The sequence below is a fragment of the Protopterus annectens genome, chromosome 4.part0 (assembly GCF_019279795.1).
Source record: "Protopterus annectens isolate FY-2018-M chromosome 4.part0, PAN1.0, whole genome shotgun sequence".
NCBI classification, from domain to species: domain Eukaryota; kingdom Metazoa; phylum Chordata; order Ceratodontiformes; family Protopteridae; genus Protopterus; species Protopterus annectens.
Window position 1 is genome coordinate 899660949 of NC_056733.1, and position 23540 is coordinate 899684488.

General features: G+C 39.8%; 1 protein-coding gene across 1 annotated transcript in view; it reads right to left on the reverse strand.

The window, feature by feature from the left end:
• SLC5A1 (solute carrier family 5 member 1) overlaps nucleotides 1-23540 on the reverse strand; it is a 555407-nt gene that overhangs the window by 24447 nt on the left and 507420 nt on the right. The window contains exons 13-14 of the mRNA XM_044068862.1: nucleotides 19791-20006; nucleotides 11583-11691 (exon numbers count right to left, since the gene is read on the reverse strand). Coding sequence (XP_043924797.1) covers nucleotides 11583-11691; nucleotides 19791-20006 — 325 coding nt within the window. The remainder of the gene's footprint in view (nucleotides 1-11582; nucleotides 11692-19790; nucleotides 20007-23540) is intronic.

A 23540-nucleotide genomic window follows, 5' to 3' on the forward strand; every position in this document is an offset into this window, starting at 1 on the left:
TTTTCACTAAATATTTCTTAATATTATACCCCATCTTGAACACAAATCTAGGTCCTGTTCCTAATATACTGACTAATTCCTCGTCAATAGATATAATATTCCAGTTGGTAGTCAAAATGTTCTTAACTTTACCAATATATGGTCCATATTTCAACACACAACATTTCCCATATGATGGACTGTCCACTAAAGAATGTGCTATTGTATCATCAATCACCTCTGATTCAAAATGTGAACCCAACAAAGGTTTATATTTACTGGTCCATCCTTCGATGGCCAACTGACTAACTCTAGCCATCATCTTATCATCATATCCTCTTTCCTTAAACATGGTTGTAATATATGCCACTTCCTTATCTTTGTACACAGAAGTCATTCTAATGGCACGTATACTCTGCCCTTCATAAATATTAATAAGCCTATTCCTAGGATGGTTGCTGGAAAATTCTAAATAACTGTTAGAAAAAGTATTTTTTCTGTAAATTCTTTACTTGAACCCAGGTCCCATTTTAGAAACACGTGTCCAAGTAGGGTACACCATAGTCATTCCTATGCGAAGTGAATTTAAGATAACTACTGCTCTGATTGAGATATTCTAGGAATTGGTCCAAAGGGTCAGGACTCCCTTCCCATAATATATATATATCATCTAGATATCGGGAATAATATTTGATATATTTCATAAACTGACTATTAAACACCTTATTCCCTTCCCAATCTAACATAACCAAATTGGCGAAAATGGGAGCACACGCTGCTTCTATAGCAATGCCCCTGGTTTGTCTGAAGAGTTCCCCCTCAAATAGAATGTAATTATATTCAAGGACAATTGACATCATATCCAATAATCAACATGCCTTATCCCATTTAAGGTCTGCATATTTATGTATACTGTTAGCAAATGCCTCTAAACCTTCAGTTGTGGGAATAAAAGAGAAAAGATCTACAACATCTATAGTTGCAAATAACAGATTGTTTCTTCTCAAGTATGTAGGATATTTTTTTCAAATCTTAAAAATATTTAGTGAAAAGTAATTTAAAACCAGTATTACAAGATACCGATACTAAAAAATGTGGAAATTGCAAACAGTGCGGTTACATTTTCCAGGAAAAAAGTTTAGTGTTGGAGAATATAAACAGCACAAAAGTTAAATTCAAACAAGGCAATTGTTGTACTAAGATGATTGTATATATGGCTAAATGCATGGCATGCTCGGGATTTTATATAGGAAAAACGGAGAGGAAATTTAATAAGCGGATATACTCTCATTTATATAGCATAAGGACAATGTGTGACTATAAGACATTAATAATCTTATTACTGTTTTATATTATTTTTATAATACACTGATGGCATATTATAGCCATATTTTTTGACTTGTTAGATCTAGGACAGTTATATACACAGAATACATATTGTTCAATTGTTTAGATTTTTATAGGACAGTTTTGACAGAAAATGTCAGAAATATTCGTTCCGTACATAAATAGGAAATTTATATATGCATATATAAATATTTTATTTTTAAGTTTTTAGATTACATTATGTATTGTGTACGCATTTGTGTTGTGAACAGCACAGGCTGAGGACATTTTTGTGATATGACAATTGGTGCTGTATAATTGTGTAACTTTTTGGTGTCATATGCCTTTAAGACAAAGTATTTTGTATGTTGGCATCAAAAAGTTTATTTAAATGCTGAGAAGTCTGTTTTACATTGTTCTGATGAAGCTTGCTATCAAGCAAGTGAAAGCGCTTAATGTTGGATACTACTTTGGATTTTTTATTGGTTCAATAAATTTCCAGTTTGTTTTTAGACCTCATTGATTTTTTGGAATATTTTTTCCACTGGATTCTATTGTCGGACTAAGCTGCTGAATTGCCGGCATTTGGAGAGGTTCGTCTCAAGACACAGGGATTATTAATGTTCTCTGTCAGTTTTTTGTTCAATCTAACACAAGCAGGTTACACAGAAGGTAGCTATCTTTTCAGTGGGGTAAAAATGCAAGCACTATTTCCAGATAGGATTTATATATTTTTGCAAACGTGTCTTCTCAGTTTATTGGGGAACTACTATTTTGTTTGCTTTGAACATTAAGATTTAGATGCAATTTATTTTTCCTCAAAAGAAAAAGAAAAACAACAAGAGAGAACTTCTATCCTTACGATTTTTGTTCAGGCCATCACTGGATTAAAAGGTTATAAAAAAAACTTGAAAATGTCTCTCAGAACATCTAGAACCCTATGATTTCTGGGGGCCTATCCAATCCCCCCTGACTTAATGCTGTTACTTCCATTGAACTTATTAGAGTGGGCAAGAGTCCATTGTCTTCAGCTCCATTTCAACTGATGGTTGCCTGGATGATTGCAGTCAGACGTCTGAGGTGTACATAATCAATAAAGTGACCCTAAAGAGTGGGTACTGAAGCAGTCTATGGATGATAATGAATGACCCCTATCTGTTGTTTGATCACAGGAAATGGTCATTGACCTGCCATAATACACCCCACCCCATTCCACTGAGCCCCACCTATTTGGTTGCTTGCAACTCCCCTTGCTATGAAGTCACCAGCAGCCACTGAATCTCGACAGGTGAATAGGATCACATAAGTAATAAAATATATTTACAGATACAAGGATATGCTAAAAAAAAAATATATATATATATATATATATATATATATATATATATATATATACACATATATATACATATACAGAAGCAAGACTATGCTACAACATTTAGCTGAAGAAGCAGTTAACAATTTCAAAACATGGATGGAAAAATTATGCCATGATCTGGATCTGGGGTAAACTGAGCTGAAATTGGTATAGTCCTGTGGCTGTGGTACTCATCTGTGTGGAATGATACCAATGGACATTTTTTTAGTCCTGGCTTGGACCAATCTGTTTATTGATGGTTAGTATTTCTGTATGATGTGAAAATGATCAATTGCTACAGAAGAAAAGGCATAAGTGTGACAGCAGCTGTAGTATACAAGGATCATAGGATCATAGGAGGTTACTAGGCTATTAGCCCTGAGGCCCTTATAAGCCTAGCTAAGAGTTTAGCCCATGTTTAGACAAGTCAGCACCCAATGCCCCTGTCCAGCAGGGACAAGAGTGGAATCCCAGGGATGTATTTCTGTTTTCCATCCAGTTATCCAGGTTGTGCTTAAAAAGGGCTAAAGAGGTGCTCTGCTTGATGTGGAGAGAGAATCTATTCCACAGATGGGGGAGTCTCTGGGAGACACATTTGTCCCCCCAACAAGTCCTAATTATGTTACAGACCAGGTTGAGGTTGCTCCTGTGGGTTATTTGAGTGGAGCTTGATTTGTGGATATGCAGCATTTCTATCAAAGTGGGGTCATGATTGCCTTGTATGCCAGACAGAGGTCACCTCTAAGGAGTCTGTATGAAACTGAGTAGATGGATAGGGCTTTTAGCCTATTTGTGTATGGTAGATGTTTGAGGCCCTGGCTTCTCCTGGTGAGGAACCTCTGTGGTCTGTCCAGCTGCTGCATGTGCTTTGTGAGGTACATGGCGAAAGGGGCATTGTACTCAATAATGGGCCTTATAAGGGAAGAATACAGGGGTATTATGACCTCCTTGTCCCTGGATGAGATACCTTTACATATGAGGTGGGCCATGTAGAAAGTTTTCCATACAACGGAAGCAACATGGTGCTCAAAAGTCAAGTTGCTATCAACCTGGGTGCCCAAATCCCTAACCACTGATTGCTTGCTTAGGACATTGTTAAAGGGGATGATAATGCATTTTTTGGTATTCAGCTTGAGGCCATGTTTCTGGCACCAGTCATTTGTCTGAGTGAGACCCTCTTGGAGGATGTCCACATCACTAGGGGAATTGATGACAACACCCAGCTTGCAGTCATCTGCAAACTTGGTCAGCCATAGTCCACTGGTTTTGGCCTGCACCTCAGAAAAGTATATCCCAAATAACAGAGGCCCCAAGACCGAACCCTCGGGTTTGCCGCTTGTTACCGGTTTACTGCTTGAGGTTGTTTTCCCTATTTTGACTGCGTGGGTTCTATCAGTGAGCCAGTTTGCTACCCATCTGGTAACATATGGATTGATGCCTAGCTGAGAAAGCTTATCTATTGTGCATGAGTGGGGAGTAGTGTCAAAGGCTTTGGCCGGGTCAAGTTAGGTGGTGTGCACCGTCTTCCCCTCGTCCATTGGTTTGGTGACTGTCTCAAAGAAGTTGACCAAATTTAGCAGACATGACTTCCTCTTGACGAAGCCAAATTGTGTAGGATCAAGTGTTTGGCGGTTGCCAATGTCCTTTTTAGTGAGAGCCATGATAATCCATTCCATAGCCTTGCAGATTAGGGTAGTTAGGCTGATGGGTCTATAATTTCCCGGATTGGTGGATGCTCCACCTTTATGTAAAGGGATGATAGTGGCTATCCTCCACTAAGCTGGCATGAAGCGAGTACTCAGGCTTTGGTTGAATAGGGTGCCTAATGGTGCTGCAATTTCCTGCCTGAGTTCACTTAGGATGCAGCCTGGAATGTTATTGGGTCCCACTGCTGTATTTTTTGCCTTTGAGAGAGCAGTGATGACCTGGTCCCTAGATATAAGGGGAAAGGGCCAGGTACTGGGGATGTCCTGATTTACTGATGGGGGTGACAAAGGGGTAAAGTTTTCACTGAATCTGTCAGCTAGCAAGTTTGCTATATCTACAGCATTTGTATATGTGGTGTCCTTGACCACCAGTTCTGAACAGATCTGGGTGCTTCCTTTGAGGTTGCGGACATATGTGAAGAAGGCCTTATGATTGTCTCTAAGTAGATGTGACCTATTTGGACTCAAAGTTTGCTTTGAGGGATTTACCTACTGCTCTTATTTGCTTGTTCAGGCTAAGGAGACATTGCTTCAAATTGGGCACCTGCTCCTTCTTGGTTTTGGAAAGCAATTTTTTCCTTTTGTTATAAAGTTTATTTATTGCAGATGTCCACCAGACAGGTTTACTCTTCCTTGCAGAGGATGATTTAGTCCTTTCAAGTATTCCTGATTCCATGCATCTATACAAATGCTTGTATAGTGCTTTGGTGTAGTTTGGATATTCGTGCCAGTTCCTACAGAGGGGGAGGGAGGTTGTGAAGCTGTTTATATCATCCATTAGTAGGCTGCAATCAGCTTTGGAGAAGTTCTTATGTCTGATCCTAGCTAGAGCAGGGTTGGGGGAGATGTTGACTTCGAAAGTGACTGCTTTGTGGTCGGATCGTACCAGGGAGGATGATACTATAGGGATGCTGCTGTAGCTACTCCTGTTGGTTAATAGCAAGTCTAAGATATTATCACCCTTTGTGGGAGTATCGATTAGCTGTTCCAAGGCATTTACATTGACAAAATCAAGGAATCTCTGGGCATTTGTGTTCTGGCATGAGTAGTTCTTCCAGTCTGTTTGGGAAGTTAAGGTCATGCAGGATCAGGGTAAAGAGTTGAATCTTGATAGATTCAAACAGGTCCAAATAGGCGGATTGGGCATCTTGGGTCAGATTTGGGGGCCGGTAGCTAGCTATGATTTGAATAGGGGTCTTCTAAATGGTTAACTGCACCTGGAGTGTCTCCTGTGCATCATACTGTTTAACCAGTCCGGAGGTGTTTATGTCTTTAATGTATATTGAAACTCCACCTCCTTTGGCTTTACTGCCCACAGTTTGGGGTCTGAATGTATGATAGGATGAGTAATCAGGTAAGGCTGGAGTGCTCTCCATAGCTTTGAACCAGGTTTCTGTGACTGCACAGATGTCAGCATTTTCAGTGTTAGGAATGCTTGCAATGAGTGCAGTTTCATGTTTAGACTCCTAGCGTTTAGCAGCATGACCCTTAATTTGGGTTTTGTTGAAATGTTTATGTTAGTAGTTTTAACCTCATCACTTTTCCTAAAATAAGGCACTATAGGGGAGACAAGAGCCTTTGCCAGAAGCCTGAAGCCCAGGTGAGACAGATGCAGGCCATCTCTGGTAAAGCATCGTGGTCTGTCAATCATATCTTCCCAGGCTGTCAGGTACTAGATCCCCCTGGAATGACACCAGAAACTAAGCCAATTGTTAAAGTCAATCATTTTCTGTTTGTTTTGTGGCATCATTCTGGGCGACGACAGAGTGCTGTTTAAGTCTAGGTACCTACGTGCTTGGGACACATAATCAGCAAGCTCAATCATTTCTCTCTTCATATAGTCCAGAGAGGTACATCTCAAGTCATTCACAATAACATGGACTATGACAGAGTCATAACAGTACCTGTTGTTGAGAGATTTGAGTGCATGTGTGATATGGTGGATTCTGGCACCTGACAGACAACTAACCGTGACTTTCTCCTTATCCACCCTGGTAGAGGCACATCTGTGTGGCTCACAATAGAGTCTCCTGTGACTAATATGTTGGGTTTATGGTGAAGCCTTTGTGGTTGTGAGGCAGAGGTATGTGTGCTATGCATGATATGTGGTGTGGAGGGTTGTGGAGATCGCACGTTTTTGCCTCGGAGGTCTCCTTTGTTTGGGTATGTTTATGTGGAGGACCTCCGCATATGTAGGTGTGTTACGTAGGTGTGGGTGGTGTTTCGGGTGTTGTGATTGTGTTGACAACTTTTTCAGTGCCAGATATACTGGCTTGAGGGGGAGAGAGCTTGGACTCTAGGTTCCTAATGCAATTGCATCTCGCACAAACTGTGTTCCTAGGTTGTAGTAGTAGATGGTTGTCCGTGTACATGAGGGAGTTGTTTCACTGTCTTAGGATGCCCATATCAACCAGACTGACAAGAGAAACTGTAGGAAATTGTCCATCCATATTAGTTAGAATCTGAGGGAGAAAGGCCAGGGAGAGGTAATGGGTGGACCTAAATCCCAAGAGCTTAAACTAAAACTAAGAACTTAGAATAACACTTAACAATTTAGACAGGTTATAACAAGCAGTAGTAAATAGAACATAAAAGATGCAGTTGAACACTGTAGAGAACAGGCAGCAAGTAGAAGGAAAAAGCAAAGTAAGATGAAGTAACAGAGTGGTAGGAAGAAACACAAATTAGAAAAATATAAGCAGCTGAATAAAGTGTCTTTTTATGTAACATAAAAAAGGGAGAGAGCAGGAACTGAAGATTATTCAGGGTTAAGGGACTAAGGGATTTGGCTTTCCCAAATGATCTCTGTATTAGGTAGAATGAGCTAAAGAGATGGGACTGGGAGGAGTGCCCTAGATCAAATTTACAATAGGGGTGGGCAACTGCAAGAGCCACCATCTTTAAGAACACAACAGCAATAGGGTGGGAGAAAAAAAGTTTCAGCACAGATCAGAAAACAATGCCAGCAAATATATAAATAATTCATTCGAGCAAAAATAAAGACAGTGCAGAACTATGAACAAAGTGCCAAAAATATACTTATCAGTTCTATATTTCTAGATTTTTTGAGAAGCACTCTCAGTCAGAACACAAGGAGATTCTAGCAAAGATATGTGGGAAGGGTATATCCATTGTAAATATTACCTCCTAAACTCTTGTTATTTCTCACAATTCTTAGCTATTTTGTTTGCAACAATTGCTCTACAGAATGTTTAGAATTCAAAAGGCAGGAAGAAGGAATATGAAAAAACAGAGACAATGCTGCAGTGAAAAAATAACAATGCGGCTGAAATGTACTGCTAGCTCACAAATCCGCAAGAGCAGAACTGCTACTGACAGGATTAGTACCCCTTCCCTGTAACTGCTTCATCTCAGTACTGTTTATAAACACTCATCATAGTCAAGGAGTCAGGGGGCATGTCCTAGCCTTTGAACACCCCAGATTGCAGAAGAAGTCACCATGCAGCATCTACCTGGCCCACGTCTGTTTGCGATGTCTCTGCTGTAAAGCATAGTCCACACCCCCCTGTTTTACCTAACAGCGGTCTTCATCACCTTTCCAGTCAGCCTTGGTCTGAACCTTGAAATGGGTTTGCCCACCTGTGGTCCTGTCAAGGGGCTGTATCAAGGGTTTTTGTTTTCTGCAGATGGGGGGTTGGGGTCACAACAAGCCTGAGTGGGGGGGGGCAATTAGATCATCTTGTGAGATTGTTGGGAGAAGTAGGGACTTTGGGAGGCAATAGGAAAACCAGTTTATAAAGATAATGCCATTTCAACCTGATAGCAGGTCAGAGCCCTACTGCCATATCAGGGCATACCTTCTGTTAACATAAGTATCAGGCAGAACAAGAAGAGAAAGTTTGCTGGGTAAAAACTGTATGTTTATTAATACACATTACAGTATTCAACAAATTCTAATAAGAAACAGAAACCAACACTGAAACAAGTACTGCAAACTACCATTTATTTTAAATAATGAAAAGCTGAATATCAGCCCTAACCATATTAGAAAACAACACATTTTTAACTCCCCCATTATATGCGCTAATTCCATGGTTGCACAACAATGGAGATAAGGGGCAATTGTGACAGTCTAAAGCATAGTGGTTCAACACAAATACAGAAACCATACCTCTCAACCTCTTATTGCAAGAAATCTGGACAAAGCCCTACAAAATGGGGGGACAATGGCCCAAAAATAGGGACATATTTTAGATATATTTATTTATTTTATTTTACATTTGTTGACCGGGACAGTCCTACTGGATACATGTCCATTTTCAGCAAAGGCCTGGGGAGAAAAGCTCCAAGGTAGAACATACAGTAAAAATCAGAAAATGATTATGTTACATACAGTTTACAGGCTCCAGTTGAGCAAGCAAGATATTGCTCTTATAAACTTAGAAAGTTGCTAGAGTAACAGGGTTTGTTTACCATACATTTTCTGAAGGATTTAAAGTCTGAAACTCAAATGTATGTAATTATTTAGTGATTCAATCCTCAGATCATCCCAGTGATTTGTAAGAAAACCACAAATTTTATGGGGAACAGGCCAAAAATATAAGCCAAAAATCTGGAAATTCTGCGAAAATCTGGATAGTTGAGAGGTTTGCGTAGAATGCACCAGGAAAAACGTTTCATATTTGTAATTTATATTTCCATCCTTTTACTTTCCAGATCTTTGGAGTCTCATTCAGTATATTGTACTGCTCTAAGTATTTCTGACCGCATGCAATATAGGATTTTTTAGCATATTATCAGTGTTAGTTATTATAGCAATAACCCACGCCTGGGTGTGGGTAATGCTGGATTTACCCACGGCTGGCGTGGTTTGACCAAACAAAGCCAGCCGTGGGTAAATACAGCATTACCCACACCCAGAAGTGGGTTATTGCTATTATACCATGACATTATTTAAGAAAAGAAACTATTACTTTTCTTAAATAATGGCATAGTATAATGCCTGTTTACTGCCCTTCCGCAGATGTCTGGCATCCGCAGCAGTTCTGATGTACTGCACGCCTGCGCAGTACATCAGAGCTGTGGGCAAAAGCAACGGAGAAAGCAAGATCTCCGTTGCTTTTTTTTTTACTGTTTCGCTATGTTAAATGGGTTTAACATAGCGAGACAGCTTTAAAATAAGCAACGGAGTGTTTTAAAAGTAGAGTTATACTAATGGAAAAAAGTCCGGGCGACCGGACCTTTTTCCATTAGTATAACTCGATTTACAATGTGCACGCTGGCCAATCAGCTTGCACGTTTTGGGGGGGGTCATGGTATAATAGCTGATTTATCTAATTAATTACTTTGTAGTGCATGAAGTGGCATAATTATGCTTAAAAAACAAAACTAAACAAAAAAAAAAACGGTCAAATAATACTCTGGTTAAGAGTTGCTACAGAATGAGAGCCGACCTTAATGACGCATTAACATTGGCTCTGCACTAAAAGCAAACTGTGCTGAACAGAAAATAGTAGCAGCGTAGCATGAAATGAGTTTGTTTCAGCGCCTGTTCTCTGCTAACACACACCCAGTACTTTGGTTATAACTGCTTCCCTTTCACAGGAAATATATAAGGTGTCAACCACTTCCCCACTGCTTCACCAGCTTTTAAAGCTGCTACAACACATCATGTTTTTTTAATTAATTTTTCACAAACTAGTAGTACATGTAGAAAATAAACCTCCATGGACTACAAAGAATTACGATTGGCTCTTTGATCATAACAAAAAATTGTATGTCTCAATATGGATGCCAAGATTCACCTCTCAAGTTTGCCTGAGAGGTGGATTTCTTGAAACCCATGTCTCAAACACATAATATATCCAGTACAATTGGCGATCCACTCATAATGCTTGATTTTATAATATTTAAATATGTGCTAACTAAGCTACACGTACTGTATTTATGCCGTGCATGTAAAGGTTTTAAAGTGGATGATAAATCTTTAAATTACAAATCAGTAAAATGGAGCACAAAGGCTGCTAATGATATAAATTAAAGGACAGAAATAACTACAGAGACTTAATTAGGGTTTTATTCACATGAAGAATTAACTGGGATTGATAGCAGTGAAATTTCAACGGAGCATTAATGACACATAAGGATGTGACAATACATAAATAGACTTAGTCGTGCTAAAAAAATGAAAAGGGTCTAGGGATTGTTATTAGTCTTCTAATGAACCATGAGGAACACTTTGAAAGAGCAGTGGGTAGGGATATTGAGACACTGAGGTGCAATGCAAGGTGACTGAGTGCCAGGGATGCAGACATCATCATGCTTACATATGCAGCATTGATCAGGTCTCACCTTAAACACTGTGTGCAGATCTGTGGAGCAGCACAGCAGAAAATGTAGAAAGAAAAGTATTGAGGAAGGTAAAAGGAATGAGGGGACTGAACTTTGAAGAAAGACTGAGTGATGGGGATGTATTCATGTAAACAGAGAAAGGAAAGGACGGGATGACAGAATATTGACACACGGGTTTTAAGGGGGATCATAAAAAGGATGAAATCTAGAAGAAAGGATTGGAATAGGAGTCAGAACTAGTGAGCATCAGATGCTCAGTCTGCGGCAGACACAAAAAAACATTTTTTTCAGTGAAAGAGTGGAGGATGAGTGCAATGTAATGTGAAGAGATCTGGTTGAGAAAAGGATATCTGAGGGTTTGTATGTGACATAGATGGCAAAATGCCAGCTGTACTGGGAGAGGAGCATCTACATTGGGGAGCAATGCTTACATATGAACAAACAAGAGAGGTAATTGGGTTAAAAACATCACATGATCCATTCAGTACACATCTGTAGGGCTGGAGGTGAGGCTACAAATATCCCAGCATAAAAGTATCAGAAACAGATGCAGAAACAGAATATTAGAGATTTTGCAGTGAATTGGTAGGATCAGGAAATCCAGGCTTTGAAAATAACCGAAATTGCAGCACCATACTAAAGGACTGGGGAAACTGTAAACCTAACTAACTGAGGGATATCAGACATTGGCAATATATTCTAATATGGTTGTCAGAATGGTGCAGGGAACATGTCTGAAACAGACACATGGTGAGCACTTTTTTTTACTGGGGAATACACAGGGAGAAACCAAAGGCAGAAACAGTATAAAAACTGGTAAGAAAACAAGAAAAGCTTTCATTTGAACAAGTCACTTATAAAGGACACAACAGATATCAATAGAATCAAAAGGATAATGTCACCTTCTTCAACATCCATGATTTCATCCTCTTTTGATGGCTGTTTTTCATCTGCATCCAGATCTATCCGTTCTTCCTTACTGTTGCGGAGGGACCAGCAGAGACGATAGAGCTATGAAAAGATGAAGCATACACTTAATGATACTAGAGCAATTCCAACAGTTCAGTAATGCAATAAACATTTAAAAAGAAAATAAGGGCAAAAGAGGATTCATTCCATCTCAGCACATATATACAGTAGTTAGTACAGGCCTTACAAATAAACTCTAGGCTACTTCATTTAAATTCACAGCTTTGACCTGCACAAGCAAGACGATTGTTTTTAAATTGGAAAAACTGAAAATCCATTCTTGCTTGTTTTAGGGTCCCTATGAATGAATAGGGCTGTAATTCAGTCATCTGTTAATATGGAAATTCTACTAACATCTTACACATGTAAAGGGTAAGTCCAACCTACCTTAATGGTATTTAGTACAATCAATGGAACAAAACAATCAAAGACACTACATTTCATTTTGTTGGTGCTTAAGAAAGAGCTTTGTGGTATCAGAAATTCCATGAGGTAATATCTGTACTTCTGTAGATAACAGATTTTTATTGCTACAGTACCATAAATCCTCATCAGTAGTGCTTTAATCAAACTGCAGCCTTTGCCAGGCAAACGCCAGACAATTATATTCCCTGACCTTGACCTAGTATACACATCTGTAATCTATTAAAGTCACCCTGCTGGCTACAGTCGGTGTTTAATGCACTTACGTGTACAGGTTAGCTGCGTTACCAACACGTGTGAATACATGAAGGTAAACATGTTGTCCCTGACTGTACACTGTAAATGAGGCAAAATAGCATGCAAGGCATGTGAGACAGCTGTAGTTGCTATCTGTCAGGATCGTCCCACTCATATATGCTTTCATAGCAGATTACAGAGCTGCGTCCCTATGTATGGCACTGTCCACTTTGTTAAATGCTAACTCACTAATCCCCTTTCCCTGAACTTAGTTTCCCTGACTGCGTTTGCTATAATTATGCTTGAACATGTTCGATCACAGTTTGTGAGTAACATGTCTGGTCACAATTTGTGAGCATTGGTGTGTTTGTCCTTTTAAGATGTTTCTATGTTTTCCATGGCTGTGTAACTGTGTAATGGGGTACATTTAAGTAAGAAGAGTACAAGGGCAAAGGGATATGGATGGGGGGTTGTAAGGTTTCTAGCCCTCTGCAAAAGACATGATTTTAGTTTTTTTTTTTTTTTTTTAATTTTGGTAAGGAGTTTCCTGACACTTGTGATCTGTGCTTAGGGACTTTGCTTTTAATGAATTTTGTTGATTGTTTGTAGGTCCAGCAGGTTTGCCTACGCTTGTTATTTATTTTTACTTCGAAGGTCAAATAACCTTAGAGTTATATGATCTTTATTTTTACCCTTTCTCCAAGGTGTTGCGATTCTGGACTTAGAATAAATAAGATGTGAGGATTATGCTCCCACCCCACAGGTTGTAGTTGGGCTTGCCTGGTACATAAATTACAAAGTTTATTTTTGTTGTTTTTATTGAGATTAATTTTAGAAAGTAATGTGTTCCATTCCAATGGGTTAAACTTAGATGAGTTACGTTTTAATAGCTCACACACATAGCCCTGCTCCCTCCCATACACACACACACACACACACACACACACACACACACACACACACACACACACACACACACACACACACACACACACACACACACACACACACACACAGCTGGGAAAAAGGAAGATCCCAATGGCAGCCTGTACCCTACGGTTTTAGGTGCCTGAACTGAAAGATCATCAGTGACCAACCTGTACCTTTGAGACAGAGATGCTCCTTTGATCCGTATCATAATAATGCCCAAACTGACTTATATCACAAGGCCATCCTCCTCACAGGAGGAAGAGGTCTTCCAATTGACCAATAGCTGGTTGTGTGTTAGTGTTACCAGTAAGCAGCTGCTGGCCAGTGACTGGTAATACTATGCTAGTGTTATGTCCACAGTGGTCCTCTAACTGGCAGGTGGTGACGGCATTAGGGAAGCAGAGTATATTAAATAATACATAATAAATACAAAGCAAGTGTATTATCATCTAACATAAGGACAAAAAATGGAATTCAGCCACACAAAAAAGAAAAGAAAAAAAAAAAACACGTTTATGTTTAATGTAGTCCATAAAGAGCATGAAGGGTGAGTCAGTACATAGAAACAACGATCCTTTCTTAAAAATCAAAGTAGAAGAACTGCATTTGTGTTGTTCAAGTAAGTAAAGCAAAAGTTGCATAAAATAATTTACCTCAAAGCACCATGGAAGGGAATGTACCTGTCAGCCAACACACATTAGACAGAATTCTTAAAAAAGAAAAACAGACTCAATAAAAAATTTTTAAGAACTAAAAACAATAAAAATAGAGCAACTGGTGGACAGCATGTGTGCTGTCTACAACCAGAATTTTGAATAAACTGTCAACAATTCGAACAGATCAGGAGCAAGTTTGTTCAACAAATCATTAAAAGACAATCCCAGTTGTTTAAAGATGTAATTGTTGGCATGTTTATGGAAAAATATACAATAAAATCAGTCACCATAAAGCCTTGTCAGATATCCTAATGGCATATAAATGCAAGGAAGTGATTTTTCATGAAAAATAATTTTAATTCATCTTGAAGATGATTGACAACCAGATATACTGTAGAGTTCTTACAGCAATAATGATGATAAAACTATATTACAAGAGGATGTGGGCATGTGATTTTACACATGGCAGAGTTTCGACAGTGCAGTTTTACAATGGCATCTAACAGTGTGCTTTAAAAGTACAATCTGATGACACTGTTTTACAAAAAGGATCTGACAGCACAGTGTTACAGCACAAGTGACAGTGCAGTTTTATAGGTTCATAGGTGTGTACTAGGCTAATGGCCCTGGAGCCTTTACAAGCCTAGTCTATAGGATTACCCTGGCATCATGCCACCAGGCCTTAGTTCCCAGTGTCTCTGTCGATTAGAGCCACTGGAGTGATCCCCAGGGTGAATTTTCTATTTCCCATCCACTCATCAAGATTTCTCTTGAAGAGGGCCAGTGAGGTGCTCTGTTTGACATGTATGGGAAGTCTATTCCATAGCATGGTCAGTCTCTATGTTATGAACCTGTCCCTCCAGCATGTTCTGTTGAATGTGGTAATGAGGTTGAGGTTTCTGGAGTGTGTGGTGTGGAGGGATTGGGATTTCTTTAGATGTAACATTTCTAACAGATCTGGGTCAGACATGGCTTTGTAAATCAAGTAGAGATCGCCTCTAAGTAGGCGATATGAGACAGAGAATAGTTGGAGTTTTTTGAGGCTGTCAATATAAGGCAAGTGTTTAAGGCCTAGGATCCTCTTTGTGAGGTACTTTTGCGGCCTCTGCAGTTGTTGCAGGTGTCTAGTAGGGTACATGCCAAATGGGGCATTGTACTCAATGATTGGCCTAATGAGGGAAGAGTAGAGGGAGACAATGACCTCTTTCTTCCTGGATGCAAAACCCTTAGCAATGAGATGTGCCACATAGAAGGACTTTCTGACCACAGTGGCAGCGTGGTGGTCAAAAGAGAGGCTGCTGTCAACCTGTGTTCCCAGATCTCTTATAACGCCTTCTGTGTTCAGTGGACTACCATCGATGTGGTAATTCATGGGAACTAGGTTTTTTCCAAAGGGGATGATGACACATTTTTTGGCATTGAGCTTAAGGCCATGGTTCTGACAACACTCTTTGTTCTCGGTGACGTATGTTGTTATCCTTATTGTTTGATCTAGATTGAGACCTTGGATATCTCATTAAATGGGCATAATTAATATGCCTACCCCTCAAAACTAAGGTCTCTTGGTCGCCTAACAAATGTGACAGGTAGCTTCTTTGTCTAGACATATCCCTTAAGATATTAATTTCTCTGAGGAAACAAGAATCCTCACTAATTAATCTAGAAAGCCTTATCATTTAACCCTTGACCAAGTTTTTTTTTTCTGCCATAATGGTTGGTTGCTGTCAAAATGAAGAAAAATGTTATAATAGGTCAGTTTTCTTTAACTAGAAGACTCAAACCACCTGTCTATGGTATTTTTGTAAAAACGGATATCCAAATAATCACAGCTGTCAGTATCTATGTTGTAAGTAAAAGACAAAAAAGTAGTATTGTGCTATTCATATGTTCAATGAACTGGAGAAATGTTTAAATGTCATCATCCCATAGAATAAGAGCAGGTCATGCTTACTCATCCTGGTGGATCTTTTTGAAAAGATCACCAAAGCAATGGATGAAGGCAGAATGGTACACACGGCATACCTTGACCCGGCCAACGCTTTTGATACAATTCCCCACTCAGGCACAGTAGAAAAGCTAAATAAATTGGAAATAAGCCCTTATGTCACCTGCCATATTGCCAGGCATTTCACAAATAGGATGAAGATAATCACAATAGAAGTTACCTTCCCAAAGAGACCAGTCACTAGTGGAGTCCTCCAGGGATCTGTGCTGAGACCTCTTCTTTTGGCATCAACTTTTCTAAAGTAAAGGGGCTCTGCCTGATTACATTTGCAGGTGACTGCAAGCTGGGAGCAGTTATTGAATCCCTAAATGACAGCCATCCTGGAGGAAGGTTTATCTCAAATAAACAACTGGTGTTAAAATCATGGTCTGAAACTAAATGCCAAAAAATGCATTATTGTACCCTTTGGGAAGTCATCTGCCCCAGGGAACTACCACATTGACAATGCACCCTATTAGTTGACCCATTTGTTTGGAATTTAGGAATTTATGTGGGCAGTGACCTAACATTTGACCAACGTGTGTCTATTTGTTGTAGGAAAGTCCTTCTATATTGCACACCTTATAAATGAAGGGATTGTGTCTAGATCCAGGGATATCATTGTCCCCCTTTACTCAGCCCTCATTAGGCCAGTCATTAAGTATAAAGCCTCCTTAGACATGTATTTGTCCAGACACATGCAACAACTGGAACACTCACAGAGATACCTTACTAAAAGGATACAAGGCCTAAACAACATGTCCTACATGGACCGACTCAGAGCCCTGTCACTGTACTCGGTATCCTACAGACTGCTAAGAGGTGACCTGGGTCTGGCATACAAAGCATCCTCTAACCCATTACTGATGGGTTTACTGCACATCAGCAAGTCAAATGGCATCAGAGATACTTGGTCTAGGGATCTAAACCTCTTCTGAAACATCAATAGAATGGTTTGGAGGGACAGCTATATTTCACAGAGGATACCACTGCTGTGGAACAGACTCCATGTCCACATAAAAACAAAGTTCCTCACTGTCCATTTAAAAGCACAAGTTAAATCTATGGATGGGAAACAGAAAATGTACCCCAGAAATGCCCCCTGTACTACTAATGGACAGATGCAATTCCTAAATGTTTTATCCCATGCATGGGTCCCCTCATATTATCTATGGTATGATCCCAGTTATTATGAGGGTTATTTAAAATGATCAACAATGGGATGGGTAAGGCCGATGTATAAGAAAATGGGATAGGTTATTTTGATCACAAAAAGGGAATATGGCTAGGCTTCAAATGGCCCACAAGGGCAGCTAGCCTAATATTTACCTATGAACCTATATGTTGTTTGCATTAGTTTCTTATTTCTGACCAGTAGTGATATACTGCCATTTTAAAGCCATACTTTCCCACAGGTGGGCATGGCAGAATGACCCTCTGCCATTCTGTAGGGCTTATTAAAGAGGAAGATTAGTGACCTTACTAGAGCACTTATGGGAGTCCAACTGGACCTCCCCAGACTTGGAGGAAGGTTCATCTGGGCAGTCATCTGGACAGTCACCTGGACAGTCTCCTGGACAGATCTTCTGTGGTTCAAAGTCCCTGAAACATTGGTAGAATTAATGCAGGTGTTGTACAAGGACTCAGTGACACAACTATGACCATTGCTCAGACTCACAGAGGGGTTCCCAGTGGGAGTGGGTGTGCATCAGGGTTAAGCACTGAGACCACTGCTGCTCATGCTGGTGATGGACTACATTAGCAAACAGACTGATGGGGACAGATCAACAAAACTGCTCTATACAGACAATGTGGCATTACAAACATACTCTCAACAGGAAGTTCAGAAAATCACAGGGGGAATGCAATGCCAAACCAAAGGCGTATAAAATTAAACCATGTACAGCTAAGACATTCGTTATGGCAAGTAAATGAGGGAAACCAGAAGAAAATGAAACTTGAAAACCAAAGGCATACAAAATGAAACCATGTACAGTTGAGACATTCATCATGGCAAGTAAATGAGGGAAGCCAGAAGAAAATGAAACTTGAAAACCAAAGGCATACAAAATGAAACCATGTACAGGTAAGACATTCGTCATGGCAAGTAAATGAGGGAAACCAGAAGAAAATGAAACTTGAGAGAGATGAGAAAATACTGGAACAAGTTACCAACTTCAAGTATCTGGGAGGGCTGGTTGAGGAGAAGAAAAGTCTGAATGAGGAGTTCAAAGCTAGAATCAGTGGGGCTGTGACCACAGAGTGACAGAGGTAGTTTCTGACAAAAAAAATGCTAAGGAAGCTGAAAAGTAAGGTCTGCAAAACAGTGGTGTGACCAGTACTCCTGTACTGTACAGAAACCTGAGCGGTAAAGGCAGAGCAGATGAAGAAGCTAGAGGTGATGGAAATTAAGTACCTGAGATGAGAGGTAGGATGCAGACTGTGGGATAGACAAAGAAATGAGGACAACAGAGCAGAAAGCAAAGTATCAGTTGTGCAGAAGGTCAAAGAGAATAGATTACAATGGTTTGGGCAGGAAAACAGATGATCTGCTGAAGAATGTTGGGGAGAGACAGGAAGACATCAAGAAGAAATAAGGAGTCCAACAAAGAGATGGATTGTGGGAAAGTCAAGCATGACTGTCAAACAAGGTAGGAGAGTAGCACTGAATTGAGAAAGATGGTGACAGTTGAGGCAAGATGATGATGATGACATGTAGTTGCACATATACTCAGTTATGGTTTGACCTCTACGGGTATAATAACCTAGATGTTCAGAAGTTAGACTCACATGCGTGGGATAGAGTTGAGTCATGATAGGAGATTAGGGTTAGACATGTAATGGATATTGTACTGGACAGAGGTATGAGCCAGTCCTTAAGGGTATAATAATGTAGTTGTTCTGGATGTAGGTTGACATGTCTGTAGGACAGAGCAGGGTCATGTAAAGATGTTAGATTTAGACATGTAACGGATGCAGTAGGATACACATTCAGTTCTGGATGAGGTTAGTGTTAGGTGTGTAAAGAATAATGAACTGGACAATCATGAGAGGAGTTAGGGTGAGAAACATTAGAGAGATATATATACATTAGGGCACACTGTCATTGGAGACTTTATGGTTAGGCATGTAAGGGATACAGTAAATAAACATGTGAAGTGGTAAGGCAGAGATACGTGACAGATACAGCGGGCTACACTGTCATAGATGAATGTAGAGGTAGGTGTGTTAGGAAAGCAGTAGAACAATTTTCAGTTCTGGTGGAAGTTAGGTTACATGTGTAAAGGACGTGGTTCTTATAGTAAGTTTTTACTGGACTAAGATGCATATTTCTGATATTTCTCACCTGTTATCATGCATCTGATTATATCCTTTGTGCCAAGGTCCAACACCAGTAGCAACTGATACCAAGGTTAAGTTACTGCAGCAGAGAGACCTCCCTCTTCCCATAGAGAGTATGGAGAAATACAGAGTGGTGCTTCATGTAAATTCACATGCTTCAGCTTTCTACGGTAATTATGTTTCAGAAGAGGTCAAAATTACCCCAGTGTTACTGCAAGCCTATTCAGAAAGAACTGATAACTATATTTTAGCAATACAGGCAGCCTGTAATTAAACTTAAAAAAAATCTGTGTTATTTTGACACAAAATAGTTTACACAGTGTCACAGCCAGCATGTTAACTTAGTAAAATAGGTTTAAATGTGGATGATAGTGCTGACTATGTTTACGTCATTAACTGTCATGTAGCTTTAAGTACACAATCATATTATTTTTTTTGCATGCTGTTTCATACTGTTGGTAGTTTATCTCTTTTAAACATTTTTTATGACTTGTGCTACTTTTCTTTCTTCTATAATGCTATACAACTTTACAACTCATTAATACAATGTTTAAAAATGTACTACTTACGTGTACATCATCAATGGGCTTTGTCATCCAGGAGACTGTCAAAACAAGGATGAGCGAAATTCCAAAGAGGATGAGGGCAAAATAAAGGTAGTGTATCCCACAGATAATGTAGGGGCAGTTGCCAGGTTCGGAACATGTTCCTGTTCCAAAAGCAAATTCTGCAATCATCCGAGAAAGTCCAATAGCTAGTCCTATAACTAACCCCCAGAACGCACCCTTGGAAAAAAACAAAACAAGACCCAAGATTAGTAAATTAATAAATGTATGGATAGGCCAAAGGTTGGTTTGCAATGAATATACTTTTCTTACCAAACCAAAAATGCATTGTCAGCATGCACCAGACAGATACACATATACACACACATACGTACACATTAGAGATGATTTTTCTGACTGATAACTTAAAAAGAAACACAGAAATGGATGCTTGCAACAGACATAAAAAACTAAAAAAACAAACATAGCAAAGATAGCTTCTTGTTCACAGCAGCTCTATATGTCACATGGTCACACACATTGTAACCAAATATGTGTCACAATTTTTAACTGAAGCTGGTATACCACCTATTATTTTGATGCTCTGGACATACTCCTTCCTTGGAAGCTTTGCTGTAGTGTCAGACAAGTAAATGAAACAAAACAGTGTCACTATGCATTTCATCATCTGCCAGTGACTAGCTCGATCATGGCTTCATGTGCCACATAACCTCCATGCAGACTGTTGAAATTAACAACAAGAATACAAATGAGGAATTGAATGCACTACCTGTTGAAATGCACTACCTGTTGAGAAAAGTCATGTTAATTTATGCTTGTAATTGTTTGTCTCTAGAGCAGTAGAAAAGTCAACTCTTGTGTTACTCTGTACTGAACTCATATTCTGTACAAAGCAATGTGTATTGGGTTAAGCTGTTGCACTGGGATGGAAATGTCATGTCAGACTATGTATTGTTTGTACCTGTGTGCAATGGGTTGACCTAGACAGACACCAGCAGGCTTGGCATTCAGTATTGGGCTGTATTCCGTATTTGACTGAGAAGTGTGTGTGTCAGACTGTGTATTTTGCATTGATTACATACTCTGTGTCATGCTGTATATCTTATGTCAGACTGTGTGTCTTATATCAGTTTGTGCAACCATTTAACACTGTGTAGCTTGCATCACGTTACATAGCTTATATAAGGCTGTGCCTTCTGTGTAAGGTTATGTATCTTGTATCAGACGCTGCTTCCTGTCCCAGGTAATGTATCCTGTGTCAGAATGCATATCCTGTATCTGTTTAGATATTATGTGTCAGGATATGTTTCTTGTCTCAGAATATATATCCATATGTGTCACATTATGTCTTGTGTTTCACTGCTTTTCCTGTGTCAGACTGTGTTTCCTGTGTCACATTATGTCTTGTGTTGCACTGCTTTTCCTGTGTCAGACTGTTTCCTGTGACACATTATGTCTTGTGTTGCACTGCTTTTCCTGTATCAGGCTGTATTTCCTATGTCACATTATATCTTTTGTTGCACTGCTTTTCCTGTATCAGGCTGTAATTCATGTGTCATGTTTTATATCCTGTGTTGCACTGCTTTTCCTGTGTCAGACTGTTTCATGTGTCACATTATGTTTTGTGTTGCACTGCTTTTCCTGTGTCAGACTGTTTCCTGTGTCATATTATGTCTTGTGTTGCACTGCTTTTCCTGTGTCAGACTGTGTTTCCTGTGTCACATTATGTCTTGTGTTGCACTGCTTTTCCTGTGTCAGACTGTTTCCTGTGTCACATTATGTCTTGCGTTGCACTGCTTTTCCTGTATCAGGCTGTGTTTCCTATGTCACATTATATCTTGTGTTGCACTGCTTTTCCTGTGTCTAACTGTGTTTCCTGTGTCACGTTATGTCTTGTGTTGCATGGCTTTTCCTGTATCAGGCTGTGTTTCCACTGCCAGGTTATGTATCCTGTGTTACACTACTTTTCCTGTGTCTAACTGTGTTTCCTGTGTCACATTATGTCTTGTGTTGCACTGCTTTTCCTGTGTCAGACTGTGTTTCCTGTGTCACATTATGTCTTGTGCTGCACTGCTTTTCCTGTGTCAGACTGTATTCCCTATGTCACATTATGTCTTGTGTTGCACTGCTTTTCCTGTATCAGGCTATGTTTCCTGTGTCACATTATGTCCAGTGTTGCACTACTTTACCTGTGTCAGACTGTATTTCTTGTGTCACATTATGTCTTGTGTTGCACTGCGTTTCCTGTGTCACATTATGTCTTGTGTTGCACTGCTTTTCCTGTCTCAGGCTGTGTTTCCACTGCCAGGTTATGTATTCAGTGCTGCACTGCTTCTCCTGAGTCAGGCTATGTTTCCTGTGTCATGTTCTATATCTTGTGTTGCACTGCTTTTCCTGTGTCACACTGTGTTTCCTGTGTCACATTATGTCTTGTGTTGCACTGCTTCTCCTAAGTCAGGCTGTGTTTCCTGTGTAATGTTCTATATCTTGTGTTGCACTGCTTTTCCTGTGTCACACTGTGTTCCCTGTGTCACGGTATCTCTTGTGTTGCACTGCTTTTCCTGTATCAGGCTGTGTTTCCTGTGTCATGTTCTATATCCTGTGTTGCACTGCTTTTCCTGTGTCTAACTGAGTTTCCTGTGTCACATTATGTCCTGTGTTGCACTGCTTTTCCTGTGTCAGACTGTGTTTCCTGTGTCACATTATGTTCTGTGTTGCAATGCTTATCCTGTGTCAGTCTGTGTTTCCTGTGTCATATTATGTCTTGTGTTGCACTCCTTTTTCTGTGTCAGACTGTGTTTCATGTGTCACATTATGTCTTGTGTTGCACTGCTTTTCCTGTGTCACATTATATCTTGTGTTGCAGTGCTTTTCCTTTGTCACTCTGTTTCATGTGTCACATTATGTCTTGTGTTGCAGTGCTTTTCCTTTGTCACTCTGTTTCATGTGTCACATTATGTCTTGTGTTGCACTGCTTTTCCTGTGTCAGACTGTTTCCTGTGTTACATTATGTCTTGTGTTGCACTACTTTTCCTGTGTCAGACTGTTTCCTGTGTCACATTATGTCTTGTGTTGCACTGCTTTTCCTGTATCAGGCTGTGTTTCCACTGCCAGGTTATGTATCCTGTGTTGCACTACTTTTTCTGTGTCTCACTGTGTTTCATGTGTCACATTATGTCTTGTGTTGCACTGGTTTTCCTGTATCAGGCTGTGTTTCCTGTGTCACATTTTATATCCTGTGTTGCACTGCTTTTCCTGTGTCAGACTGTGTTTTCTGTGTCACATTATGTCTTGTGTTGCACTGCTTTTCCTGTGTCAGACTGTTTTTCCTGTGTCACATTATGTCTTGTGTTGCATTGCTTTTCCTGTATCAGGCTATATTTCCTGTGTCACATGTTGTCCTGTCTTGCACTGCTTTTCCTGTGTCAGACTGTGTTTCCTTTGTCACATTATGTCTTGTGTTGCACTGCTTTTCCTGTGTCAGACTGTGTTTCCTGTGTCACATTATGTCCTGTCTTGCACTGCTTTTCCTGTGTCAGATGGTGTTTCCTTTGTCACATTATGTATTGTGTTGCACTGCTTTTCCTGTGTCAGACTGTGTTTCCTGTGTCACATTGTGTCTTGTGTTGCACTGCTTTTCCTGTATCAGGTTGTTTTTCCTGTGTCGCATTATGTCTTGTGCTGCACTGCTTCTCCTGAGTCAGGCTGTGTTTCCTGTGTCTGGTTATGTCCTGTGTTGCATCTGCTTTTCCT